The following is a 14517-nucleotide window of genomic DNA, read 5'->3' as shown; positions in this document are numbered from 1 at the left end:
CTGAGCATGGAGCCTAAATCAAGAGTCTTGGCGCTTAACCAGCTGAGCCATCCAGGCACCCGGGGTTGTCCCCTTTTTTATCTTTGCCAATTTGATAGCTGAAAAGGGATGACAGTTTTAGTTAACATTTATTTGATTACTAGTGAGATCATTAAAAATTTTTTTCTTACAAATCTTCTCATGTCACTTTCTGTTTTTCTTTTGGGCTCTGATCTTATATTTGATAGCACTTTATATTCATTAGGGATTGTAATCATTTGTTTATTATATAAGTTGCAGCTAGGTTTCTTAATTACTTAAATGATGCAGAATGGATAATAAAATGAAATATTTATGTCAACTGGGAGAATACTCAGGGCTGTAGTTTTAGGGACCAGCACAGGCCACTTCTGAAACAATCCCTTAAATTTATGATACTGTAGTTGTTGTTTACCATTTATCAGATCAATTTATACAACTAGTTTTGACTAGTGTGAGTTAGTGGTGAATTAAAATGCAAATTTAAATAGGGAAGTTAAGGGGAAGCCTGGGTGGCTCAGTGGTTGATCCTGTCTGCCTTTGGCTCAGGACATAACTCTGGAAGGCGTGATCCTGGGGTTCCGGGATCAAGTCCTGTATCAGGCTTCCCGCAGGGAGCCTGCCTGTATGTGTCTCTCGTGAATAAATAAAAACAATCTTTAAAAATAAATAAGGAAGTTAAATTAAATCTCCATGACTTAAAAAAAAAGCGTCATGATAGATTTTTGATATATATGTATATTAATATGCAATACCCTGTGATAAAATTATTTAACCTTCAAGAAAGTTGATTAGTGACTTTTTGAAATGGAATTCTTATATGGTGGTAAGTATCGATTTTACATATAGTGTGTATTGATGAGTGGGCTACTCTGCTAGAGAGATAATTTTAGGTGGAAGGGAATCAACTGATATTTATTTTAGCAAGATATCTCTTTATCTCAATCTCTTTGGGCTGCGATAGGGAGTATGACCTATAATAAAATTTTTTAAAGTGAATTGGGAAAAACATCCAGAAATAACAGGCACTAATTACATAGATTTTTATTGCTTGGGCCAAAGTTAAATTTTTTTTTTAAAGTTAATTGACTTAGGGACGCCTGGGTGGCTCAGCAGTTGAGCGTCTGCCTTCAGCTCAGGGCATGATCCTGGAGTCCCAGGACGTAGTCCCACATCGGGCTCTCCGCAGGGAGCCTGCTTCTCCCTCTGCCCATGTCTCTGCTTCTCTCTGTGTGTATCTCATAAATAAAATCTTAAAAAAAATTAATTGACTTAAACGAATACCTGTTTTTGCTACTATTCCTATGCTTTTCTCTCTTTTTTTTTTTTAAGATTTTATTTTTTTAAGATTTTATTTTTAAGTAATTAGTAATCATTATACCCACCATGGGGCTGGAATCTACAACCCTGAGATCGAGTTGCATGATTTAATGACTAAGCCAGCCAGGCACACTTCTGTGCTCTATTTTTGTAAAAAATAGAATCACAAAAATATTGGAATCACATATATATGTTTGCAACTTTTTTCACTTTATTATGAATACTATCTGTGTATAACTTTTTGTTTTAATGGTCATAAACTTAGAATGGATATTTTGAATTTATTTTAATTGTTTTTCTATTGACGGACATTTAGTTTGCTTCTGAAATTTTCTTTTTACGCTAATGCTCAGTAAATACCTTTCCTAGCTACTAAAAACTATTTATTACAAAGGTATAATTTATTGAGTCTTGCCACAAAGGCAATTCTTTATATACATAATATTCAGGAGACGGTAATTATTACACAGCTTACAAAAATCACCTGTATAGTGAATTTTCATCACTTTGGTGGGCCCCAGGATGGCACTATTAACAATGAATATTATTAAGTTCCAAATAGTGTGTGTGTTTCTATTGCTGTTCAGGATCACTTGAGATATTTGAACAGTCTCTTCAAAAGATGGTCTTAAAATTAATACCAGAGTACTTAATTCATTTGCATGGGAATACCTAAAATATACTTTTGAGTACATTAATTATGTCATTCTTTGTAGGATTATGTTTCAAAGATCCTCACATGAATATGGTATATTCTTAGTTCAAATGGAAATCTAAGACTACCTTTGATCTTATCTCACTCAAGGGAAGGTGACCTCTAAAAACGTCACAGGAAATGTCTGTCAGAAATTTAATTTCATATGTAAAACCTATTTACTTGAAAGAATTTTCATCGTTTTAATTAGTTGGTGTTATTAGACTTTAAGGTTTTTTGTTAAGAGATGTAGTATAGGTCATGAGATTTATTCATTTGTGGACTAAAAAAAGGTAAGGCTTACATGTTAGATTCTGTGCTAGGTGCTGGGAATATAATCTGTATTTAATTTTGCATGAACAATTTATATAGGATATAAGTTCTAAATAATTGCTAAATTGTGCCCATGGGTCAGATACTCTATCGTTGTTTTTTATAATATGGTAAAGTGTTCTAACTTAAAGTTTCAACTAGACTGAAGTGATTGAATTATAGCAGTGGTCACTAGATTTTAAGTTTAATTTCAGAAAGTAGGACAGGGCAAAAGTTAACTTTGTGACAAGTAAAGACTTTTTATTTTTATTTTTTTAAATGTTTTATTTATGCATGAGAGACACAGGGGGAGAGAGAGGCAGAGACACAGGCAGAGGGAGAAAAGCAGGCTTCATGCAGGGAGCCCGACATGGGACTCGATCCCAGGACTCCAGGATCACACCCTGGGCCAAAGGCAGGCGCTAAACTGCTGAGCACCCGGGCTGCCCAAGTAAGGACTTTAAAAAAAAAAAAAAAGTCACCCATCTATTGTCCCCATATCCTAAAAGAAAAGTATTTTTATACCAAAATGTAAGAAGGATGTATTCTCAAAATAAAGGACAGTAACTTTAAGTTGAATTCAAGGTTTTTTTGTTGTTGTTGTTTTATGCCTCATGGTCCTTATGCGGATTGTTATTTGGGATGCATTGATAAGTTTATATAATCTCTTAGTATTCTGAGTAACAGGAAACTTTATTCTACTAAATAAGCCAAGTGAATAAGAATATTTTATTAATCCTTTTAGACTTCCTCCACCCTCCCACTATAAAATGGTCATGCTCTTCTTGCATTATGTAAAGATAATTAAATGGCCATTTCTTTGAATAGTTCCCAAAGACCTTATAAAAATAAGCTCCAGTGTACTGTTGTAGCTTTTCAAGTTTTTGGCATTTTAAATTTAACGACAGCTTTGTTATTACCACTAACAGGGTTACTATGAAACTATTTACTGCTAATAAACTTTTTTAAAATTATATCTATCTCAAAAACATATGCTGCTTTGTTGAAAGCAGTATTGTGTTATCTCTGATTGCTGTAAACTTTAATTGGTCTAATTATAAAACGTTAAAAATTTCATAGCATTTATTGGAGGGAAGAGGAAGTCTATTTTCAGGGTTTATTTTCATTTAGCCTTGATTTTCTTTTATATGTCCTGTCAACTACCCGTTTCCCCTCCCCCAAATAGTTTGCTGTTTTTAAGATTTTTTAATTTATTAGAGCACAAGCAGGGGCAAGGGCAGAGGCAGCTGGGAGCCCAACGTGGGGCTCAATCCCAGGACCGTGAGATCACGACCTGAGCCAAAAGGCAGCCGCTCAACCAACTGAGCTATCCAGGTGCCCCAAGTTTGCTGTTTCTAGCCTATATCAAGTAGACTAGACCACAAGCTTATACCATCATCATAAAATTCTTGAAGTTAAATTGTACATATATTCATACAGAACCTAGAAAACTAAATGCAGTCTGATTCTTAGCCCTCTTTTTTTAAACCTTTTTTATTTTGAAGTACAACACATAATATATATAAAATGTAACAAACATGAATATATAGTTCAATATGTAATCACTAAATATCCATGAATCACCACCCACATTAAGAAATAGAAAGTTGGGGAAAAAAAAAAGAAATAGAAAGTTGTTTGCACTCTAGGAAGCTCCTTTATGCTCTCTTCCAACTATTACCGTGCCCATTCATAGGTAACCACCATTGTAACTTCTTTTTTTTTTTTTTTTTTTTTAAGATTTTATTTATTTATTCATGACAGACACACAGAGAGGCAGAGACACAGGTAGAGGGAGAAGCAGGCTCCATGCAGGGAGCCCAATGTGGGACTCGATCCTGGGTCTCCAGGATCAGGCCCTGGGCTGAAGGCAGCACTAAACTGCTGGGTCACCAGGGCTGCCCCCGTTGTAACTTCTTACACTATAGCTTTGTTTTGCCTTTTATTCTTTTATTTTTATTTTCAAAAATTTATTTTTAAGTAATGTCTATACCCAACATGGGGCTCGAACTTATAACCCTGAGATCAAGAGTCACATGCTTTGACTAAGCCAGCCAGGTGCCTCCTTGTAATATTTTCTTAATGCCTTTGTGATTTATAGTGATGTCCCCTTTTTTTATTTCTGATACTGGCTATAAGTCTTTTTCCTTAGTAAATCTCATTAGAGGTCAGTCCTTTTTATTATTTTATTTCAAGGAACTATCTCTTGGCCTGGCTATACGTTTCTGCCTTGATAGTTCTCTGATGATTTCAGATAGATGACTTTCATGTTTAGTTGTTTATTTGATCTTATAGGAGGATGGTTTGTCTGAAATTACGTAATTCACTTACAGATAGAAGCAAAATTCTTAGATATTCATTTACAATTGAGATAGTATGGAAAAGGTACTCACTGCCTTGGGGCTTAGGTGCCCTTCATTTCATATTCTTTTTTTTTTTTTTTTTTAAGATTTTATTTATTTATTCATGAAAGACACAGAGACAGAGAGAGGCAGAGACACAGGCAGAGGAAGAAGCAGGCTCCATGCAGGGAGCCTGACATGGGACTTGATCCCGGGTCTCCAGGATCACGTCCTGGGCCGAAGCTGGCACTAAACTGCTAAGCCACCTGGGCTGCCCTCATTTCATATTCTAACATTAACTTAGCAACTGTTATATTACATGTACTGTACTAAGTGCTGGGGTCACTATGGTGAATAAGAGTTTTGTTTTGTTTTGTTTTGTTTTTTTAAAGGTTTTATTTATTCATGAGAGACCGAGAGGGAGGGAGGTAGAGACACAGGCAGAGGGAGAAGCAGGCTTCATGGAGGGAGCCCAATGTGGGACTTGATCCCAGGTCTCCAGGATCACACCCTGGGCTGAAGGCCGCGCCAAACTGCTGTGCCACCTGGGCTGCCCAAGAGTTTTGTTCTTAAGATGATTAAAGTGCTGTAGAGAAGACAAACAGTTTAGGTACATTGTTTTAATGTGCAATTTAGGAGGATATATACAGCAGGGCGCTAGTCCTGGTTAATCAGGAGAAATGTCTTTGAGGAGGTAATAGGTAAGCTGAAATAAAGGATTGGTAGGAAACAGCTTGATATAGAGGTGCTGTAGGGAGGTAGAATACTGGATAAAAGTCCAGAGAGCCTGTTGAATTTCTAGAATTATCTGTATGACTGGATTAAAGAGTGTGAAAGATCCAGAGGATAGAAAAGTACATAGATTATATCATAAAGGATTTATTTTGGTACTTAGAAATGGATAGAGAGGGAAGAGCAAAATTAGTGGAGGGTGACTATGATAACATAGGCTTAGAATAGCTGTAATGGATTGAAATAGAATAGCAGTGGAAATGGAATCTAATGTATTTAGGAGGAAACATAGATCTCGATTGCAGAAAATGAAAGAGAAGGAATAACAATATGGGTGCCGTTTTCTGAGTGAGGTAGGGAACAAACAAGCAGCAGATTTAGGAGGAAAATTAAGGAGTTGGGGTTTGGGTTTCTTTGGTTTGAAAGCAGAAGTTGGCGTGTGATTGTCATGGAACAAGAAAGACTATTTATCTGTAGTGGAGCTGATATAATGAGACCTGTGAGTTGAGGGGGGTGTAATTCTGAGCACTTTGTTGGGAAGGGGATAGGAGAGAATTGGGGACAGGATAGGTGCATAGTGTATGGCATATGGAGTGGCCGGATGTTGAGGCATCCTGTCAGATACTTCTCTATTATTTGGAATAGTATGCTTGGTTATCTGCTGAAATGATGGAGGAAGGGTTAGAGAGATTTGGGTAGTATGGAGAATGCTTGAAAAAGCTTCTTGGAGAATGTAAGAAAGGGGCAAGAGTAAGAAAATATTTTCCTAGGATGCTAGACACCAGTGAGGGCCCATTTGAAATCAGAGATAAAACGTTTGTAGCAACCTCAAAATGTGAGATTTTAATTTTTCTACAGCCCAATTGTAGGACATTTAGCCTGCGGGATTAATCAAGTTCTGGCTTGTAGAATAAACAGAACAGTAGAACAGGAGTTGAAAATACTGACAAAGAGTGGTTTACGTGATTTTGGGCTGCATGGGAGTAGAAGAAAGTGAAGGTATAAGAGGGGATTGATAAGATTGGTGAAGATTGCAGGGGAGGAGAGACTAAAGGTCTGAATATGCACACAGTAGGGCAGAGGAGCATCTGAGGGAAAGCTAAGAGGTGAAATATTTGGGTTATTTTTTTAGCTTATAGATTTTTGTTTTTAAATGGAAAGCAAACTGCAAAGAAAAGTTCATGTCTATGTGCTTTGGCCGCTTTTATTTGATGCGTATCTTTCTATAAAAAGCTTGAGGATTATTGTTTACAGAAATGAAATCATAATTAACATTTTTCCTGTATCATGTACATGTCCTCAAGTAATAACATAGACTGTCACTTTTTTAAAAAAAATTGAGAATAGTCGACACACAATGTTACATTGGTTTCTGGTGTACAGGTGACTCAACAAGTTTATACATTGTGCTGTGCTCATTGCAGGTGTAAATACCATCTGGACTATCACTTAATAGATGCATAATATTTTTCTAATAGGAGTATACTGTAATTTAATTAACAGTTGTTTTACTGACAAACATTTAAAGTTGACCCCAATTTTGTGAGTAGAAAAAGCACTGTAGGGACACCTGGGTGGTTCGGCAGTTGAGCATCTGCCTTCGGCCCTGGACATTATCCTGGAGCCCGGGGATCTTAGTCTATAGATATTATAGAGTGAGGGTACATGCAGGAGGGCATTGCAGTGAGATCAGAAGGCTTGCAGGCACTTAATTGACAACTAACATTTAACAGACCTTGTGGTGCCATCTGTGCTTCAGACGAGGGAAAGACTTATTTCTAATGGATTCATGGGAGGCCAAAGCCTTCTTGGCCGATGTTTCTAAGGTATGTATATTAATCTCCAAGGGGCCAGGAACACATAACTGCAAGACAGGTCCTTGAGCAAATGGGCATGAACAAGATGGAAAGCTAAAGATAGTATTGTCAAGTCTCCTACAGTTTCATAGAATAAACACACTTAAGTATCTCTCTATGGCAATAGAATATTGCAAGCACCCTGAGAACTCCTTCTCAGGCATCCTACCAGTCAGTACCCCTGTCTCTCAACAATAAAACAAAACAAAACTTAAAAAAAAAACCTCTAATCTGGGATTAGCTTACTTTTAATTTTACCTGTTTGGGATCTTCATATGAATGGACTTAGTATTAGTACTCTGTTGGATGCATCATTTCTGTGAATATTAAAGTCACCTAGCACTGGCAAATATAAGATGTATTTATTGATTGACTAGTGCTAGTGGGGCCAAAACACAGAATTCAGTTTAGGGAAGGACTTGGAATAGAGAACATAGCTAAATGATAGAGAATGACTTAAGCTAAATGATAGGGAATGACTTAAGTGTCCTCCAGTCAACTCTTATAAGCTGCCAGGGTTTGTAGGTAAGGCAGTCCTTCCAAAACAGGTAGGACGCAATCCCACTGTTTTTTTATGTGGGGTTAATTTGCCTGCAGCAAAATTCACTCTTTTCGGCAAACATTTCTTTGATGTGCATAGTCCTGGAACCACCACCATGATACCAAAGTTCCCAGAACTTCCCTTGTGCTCCTTTGTTACTGAACCCTTTCTTCCACCTCAGCTCCTGGTGACCACTGATCTGATTTTTTGTCCCTTTTAGTTTTGCATTTGAGGAAGAGTTTTTAAAAGAGTTTAGAGAAGTTATGGGTTGGAACAGCTTTGATACAAAGTGTGAGAGGCTAAAGGGTTCAAGTGGCAACCCTTTGAGAAGGCTTTGAAGCAGCATTGTAAATGGAGAGCCCAGTTTCAGTTCAGGTAGGAAGTGGCCATTTACTTTTAGAGAGCACACACAGTGAAGCTTGGAGGAAAGGTTGGCAGCAGGAGTCTGCCTACCACCTGGTGACTGTGTAACCTCTTTTCTGTGTTTTTCTGTGTAACAAGGATCATTTCTTTCTTGAAATTTCTTTTTTTTTCTTTGTTGACTATACTTCTCTCATTATTTTTCTACTATTTGATTTTTTTCCCCCCAGGGGCCTTATTTCCCCTGCTAGTTCCTCAAGTATTTTCTAAGGTTTCTATCTTGGCTTCTTTTCTTAGTCATTCACTCTTAGATTTCATCTTCTTTATCTAAGCCTGTGCTCTCTAATCTTTAGCTGAGATTGCAAAACATCTCTACCTAGCAGAAATAACTTCATATTTATATTATACATATATGTGTGTCTGTGTGTGTGTGTGTGTGTGTATAGAGAGAGAGAGAGAGAGAGAGAGAGTGAGCAAGCGTGAGTGGGGGAAAGGCAGAGGGGGAGGGAGAATCCCACCCAGGAAGGACCCCAATGCAAGGCTCAATCTCACAACCCTGAGATCATGACCTGAGCTGAAATCAAGAGTCTGACACCCAAATGACTGAGCCACTCAGGTCCCCTACTGGCAAATATAATTTAAAAAAAAATTTTTTTTAAAAACCTATCCATTTAAAAAATAAGCAAAAAACACTTAGGAGAAGACACAAATGCCTCCAAAACACGTAAAGAAACTACTAGAATGGTTAAAATTTAAAAGACTGATAATACCTAATATTGACAGAGATTGTAGAACAATTGGATCTCTCTCGCTGACTTGCTTACAGGAGTGTAATTAGTATAAAAACTTCAGAAACGTGTTAGTTTTTGTTAAAGATGTAGCTATGTATTTATCTGTACAGATCTTCCTGGGCTGATGGTAGAGATGTCCCAATAAACTGTAAATTGAAAATACTGTACGTGTAAAATTCGTTTAATACACCTAACTTACTCAACATCATACTTAGCCTCGCCTGTCTTAAATGTGCTCAGAACACATTAGCCTACAGTTGGGTGAAATCATCTAGTGCAAAGCCTATTTTATAGTAAAGTGTTGAATATCTTCTGTAATGTATTGAATACTATTCTAAAAGGGAAAAACAGAATGGTTGTATGGGTACAGAATAGTTGTAAGTTTGTTGGTTTTTACCTTCATGATCTGACTGGGAACTGCAGTTGCTGATGCTGCCCAGCTTCACAGGAGAGTATCTTACCACATATCAAAAGCCCAGGAAGGGACACGTGGGTGGCTCAGCGGTTGAGCATCTGCCTTTCACTCAGGTCATGATCCCAGAATCCCGGGATCAAGTCTTGGGTCAGGCTCCCTGCTCAACAGGGAATCTGGTTCTCCCTTTGCCCCTGACCCTGCTTGTGTGTGCACATGCTCTTGCTCTATCTCTCAAATAAGTAAAATCTTTAGAAAAATAAAGATCTGTTATCTAGTTAGGTATCTTTTCATAAAAACGTTTTCTACTTAAATTTAGACACAGGGTTTTTTTTTTTAAATTGCTTCCAACTAAGAACCCTTGCTAGAAAAAAAGTTAAAAAATATATTGTACTGTTTTTTGAAAACTGGTAACAAGCAAGATACTGTTTAAAGTACACACAAAGTTTTTAAATGTTTTAGATTAGACTTTGTGAGTCATGCTGCAGACAGTAAAGATTCTAAATAACAATAATTTCATTTTAGTATTTGCATTTTAAAATTTTAGTGTGCTTATTGGACCATGTGCTGCTATGTATGCCTGAAGTACTTGAAATGCAAATTTGGAGACACTGCCATCTAAATGCTTGGCTGGATTAAGCGCCTAATTAGGATGGTTTTTCAACAGGTTGGAGTAAGCATGCAATCGGTGAGTGCTCCAAATTAATTTTTAAAATCTAGACACTTGTATGTTTTAAGAATTTTTTCTGAGATAGTGAAATGAATCTATATACGACCACCGTTTTAAATTCAGTATGTTTATTTAAGTCATGGAAGTGAATCTTTACCTAGTATCCTAAGTACTGAGTAATATTTTGGGTTACTTTGAAAATGTATCAATATTCATGTGACTGTTAAAAGCAATGCATTTGTTAGTAGTGAGGAAAGAAATATATTTTATAGAAATCATTGGATGAAATATGTTTGACTAGCACTTGACAACTCTGTTATAGAACTTTTTGAATGCTGTTAAAACGTAGTTTCTCACACAACCTTTCAAGGTAAAAGGTAAGTCATGTCTTTGTAAAATAACTATAGGAATGAAGAAAAAAATTAGTATAATATTCTATGCCAAAGGTGTTAGTTCTAATCTTGATATTTCAAGTATTTTCTACCGATAATTTTTTTAGATGCAGTGTAAAGTTATTTGAGCAATAATAGTGCCTAGCAGCATATTTTGTGGACTATTTTTCATTTTCTCGTTCAATATTTTTTGCATTAGTAATGTAGAATTAAATTTTATTGAAGATATATAGACAGGTTATATAATTGGAATATGGGTGTGTATATATATATACTTTTGAATGTATGACTTTTCATATGTATATAACTTTTTAATGTACTACTTTTATTCTTTTTTTTTTTTTTTTAAGATTTTTTATTTATTTGAGACACAGAGAGAAAGAGAGAAACAGGCAGAGGGGAGAAGCAGGCTCCATGCAGGGAGCCCGACGCAGGACTCGATCCCGGGTCTCCAGGATCACGCCCTGGGTAGAAGGCGGTGCTAGACCACTGAGCCACTGGGGCTGCCCTTATACTTGTTTTTATTTGTGTCTTTTCATGTCTTGTTAAGAGAAAGTCGAACTTTGAATCTCCCAGCCCCCCAAAGTTAAATCTGTTTTCTTTGGAGATAAAAAAGCAAAGAACCAAATAAAATTACTTTTTTTAAATAGCTGCATAATTTTGAGATTATTAGCTTGAAGATAAGCAATAGGAAAATGGTTTCTAAAGTAAATAGCATTTTCATCTTTTTCAGTTACATTTATTTTCCTATGTTTTGGACTTACTGCAGCTATATACTACCTTTCTCATTTGTTACTTACTACCATGTAGCTACATAGAATAGATTAACATTTTAGTACTGACAGTAAAATAATTTGTTTCTCCTAGAAAAATGGGAAGCTTTTGTTATTTATAATTCCCAGAAAGTCAAACTTTTACTATTTATGATTCTTACTTTCCAATTTTAATAAGAAACACAGTTTAGGGTTTAGGGTAGGGATATCTGACTGGCTCAGTCTGAAGAGCATGCAACTCTTGATCTCGGGGTCATGAGTTTGTGCCCCATGTTGGGCATAGAGATTACTTATAAAAATGTATAATAATTGAAAAAGAAGTATAGTTTAGTGAAAAGATAGTAGGTCCTGGATTCAAACAACTCTGGGTCTGTAATTGGTCTCTGTCAGGTACTTTAAACTTCATCTACAAATTACAGATAAGAACTACTGAAGAGTTAGCCTGTTGATTAAAAGACTGTATGTAAAACACCTAGAAAAGTGGCTTTTATATAGTATAGCTACATTGGGTAATGGTTAATTTTCTGTAGTTTTGCTCTGTCATCCCCCACCCCAAGTCAGGCGAATGTGACTAATGCTGATTGAGTCCCAAGTGCAGAGGTTTGTTTTAGGAACAGATAACACACTTTATGTAGATTGTTCATTTAATTTAATTTTATTCATTTTAAGTGATAAAATGCATACCTTTCATAAAAAAAAAAAAAATGGACCAGGTAACAGAGCATTAACTTATTCCCTATATTGTAATCACAGTTAAGGCTCTTGCTATTAATAGCAACTGAACAAGATTTTTTAAAAAATATATAACTATAATCATCAACTTCAGTTAACTGAAAATCTATATAGAAACAAGTTTTCTTTTAACATAAACAATTTGTCACATTGAAATTATTTAGTTTCTAAGCTCTCCTAGTATGCTGCCTACGCGTAAAAAGGTTTTACTACCAAGATTTTACTTTGGGGTATCCGAAAGTAAAACTTTTCAGCTCTTTCAGTAATAAATACATATTTTCCCATTGTTTGATAACTTGAATACTATGTTTAAAAGTATTCCAAGAGTAGAAATTGCCTTCATCCTCTACATGTTTTATCTGTTTAAAAAGAAAAACTGCAGGTTTTGAGATTAGGGTTTGGGTTTTGCCATTGAGAACAGTTGTAGATATTAGCTCTCTGTATTTTACTATACACATCACCACTGTAATAGCTATCACTGGTTTACTATAATCCAGTTCCTAAATTATGTGTATTCAGTAAAACAATACTTTGTTTTACAGGTATAACTACAGTCAGAGTAAATATCTAATTTGTATTAGTAATAGATTTCCAGTAATACTTAAGGATTTTAACTTTGTTTTCCTTTTTGTGCTTTGGAAGAAGCATGTGAATGTGGCTGAGTTTAGAGGAAGGAAGAGAACTGAGGGGAGTGTTTTCTTTAATTGGAGATTTTGAAATTGTTACAGAGTTTCATCTTCCTGGCTACCCGCTCTCCTCAACACACACTTTGAATTTTCTCCTGGCTCCCTTGGAGTTAAGGATTTGTAGTTTGTTGTGTCTAGATTCCTTGAACTTTTGATTAATGGTATGGACTTTCTTCTAGAAAAATATCGTATATACAAAGAATTTTGCATGTAATTTCAGGGATATGTGGGCCCCAGAATAAGGACCCTTGTATTAATATGAATTAGCTTATCTTGAGAAAAATACATGTATTTCGAATTAAATTTGTACTTTTTCTTGCTAAATGGTACCTCAGAAATAGTAATTTAGATTAAACTGATCTATAACAGAATAATTACCACATGAAATTTGAGGACAGTCATCATGATGAGACAGATGATAGCTTCAGATTTCAGGCTCACACTTCAACACTTCTACAATAGCATTTCACAATGTTAAAAAAGAACAAATTGCTTTCTGTTGTCATCCTCCTCCTTGCTGTCATCACTTTCAAACACTGTTGCTAAATGTTACGGACTGTCATTACTAGACACACACATGCAAACACATGCACAGATTCATTATTAGATTATTTGTCAGTAGTCATTATAAGGCAAAGCAGAGTTTTTCTGTTCAATAATAATAGTTATTTTCTAGTGGAATTGAGTTCTTATTTCTTAATAAAATCCAGTTGTCTAGCAGTGACCGTTTTTTCCCTTCCCTCTCTCTAACATTTGAAAAAATATTAATGACAGTTTATCTTTAGAGGAAGTCTTCCCTTCTCCTGTATACTGACAAGACAACAGTTCAGCCACCAGTTAGGATAGGAGATACTTGGGCCTTACAGTCTCCCAGTGCACAGATGGTGACTTTTCAGTACCATCTGTTCATTATTTCTTCACAGACATTTACAATTTCTCCTACTCCATGAGGGTTGAATAGGAAAGATAAAGTAGGTCCTAATTTTAGAGTTCCTGGAAGTTAGCTGCTCTTTACCTTCATTTTTTCCTATAGTCAAGTAAAGGTTAGGATTCCTTCTAAATACTCCAGTCATTAGCTTACATAGACCCTTCTTCATATTTTTTGATGCTAAGTGCTGTGCAGTTCACAAGTGACAGAGAAACATTGTTAGTCTGCTGTATATGCTTGAAAAAAATAACATAAAGCAATCTGTTTTTACTTCTTTTAACTCTGTAGAAGAAGCCTAAATAGTCTACTTAGTACTTAAAAGTAAAAGCTGAATTTTGGCCACCTTCTCTTGTAAAAGTCACCTGGTATTCTTTCCTTCTGATGTAAGCAGATGGGAAGATAATAGTTGAAACTTAGCCTTGAGGCACGCGTAGCAAGGAATGCCAAAAGTTGGCAGTAACATTAGTTCCTGACCTTGGCAAATCCTTTCCAAATTTTTCCTGTTCTCTTCATCTCCAGTTAAGATCTTTGTATACTGGATGGGAGATTCACTTCAGACTCTAATTGTCACATTGTGATGCATAAGTAGTGTTCTACTATACCTACATCATAGAGTTTTGGCTTGTGACTAAATACAAGATTCAAGGGGAGAATGATTGAGTGATATAAGTGCCATTGCCCTGTGGATTTCTTTTTAAAAGATTAAGATCTATGAACATGTATAAGGTAGAGTTTGCTTAAATACTGTCTGTTCTAGAATTACTTGCCCACATTCTTATTTTTTTTTCTTGGCCTTTTATGTTGAATTTGTAAAAGTGTGATGCTTCCCATTTTTGTCTAGTCAGATGTTTTTCTTCTCTCAGTCCTCATGTGTTAACATTATTTGTGTGATAATCCTCTGGATGATCATTGGTGTGAATGATTTGCATTCCTAAATTATAAGTAATTCTCTTCTAAG

The 14517-nt window shown here is 35.9% G+C and overlaps 1 protein-coding gene across 2 annotated transcripts in view; it reads left to right on the top strand.

Annotated features, from left to right (window-relative positions):
• The window catches only part of MTFR1 (mitochondrial fission regulator 1), a 75471-nt gene that overhangs the window by 27187 nt on the left and 33767 nt on the right, over positions 1–14517 (top strand). For both annotated transcript variants that reach the window (XM_072734645.1, XM_026012044.2), the window contains exon 2: positions 9926–10066. In XM_072734645.1, coding sequence (XP_072590746.1) covers positions 10001–10066 — 66 coding nt within the window. In that variant the 5' untranslated portion in view covers positions 9926–10000. The remainder of the gene's footprint in view (positions 1–9925; positions 10067–14517) is intronic.

Source organism: Vulpes vulpes, chromosome 13, assembly GCF_048418805.1.
Source record: "Vulpes vulpes isolate BD-2025 chromosome 13, VulVul3, whole genome shotgun sequence".
Taxonomy (NCBI): domain Eukaryota; kingdom Metazoa; phylum Chordata; class Mammalia; order Carnivora; family Canidae; genus Vulpes; species Vulpes vulpes.
This window is presented reverse-complemented; position numbering and strand designations above follow the sequence as displayed.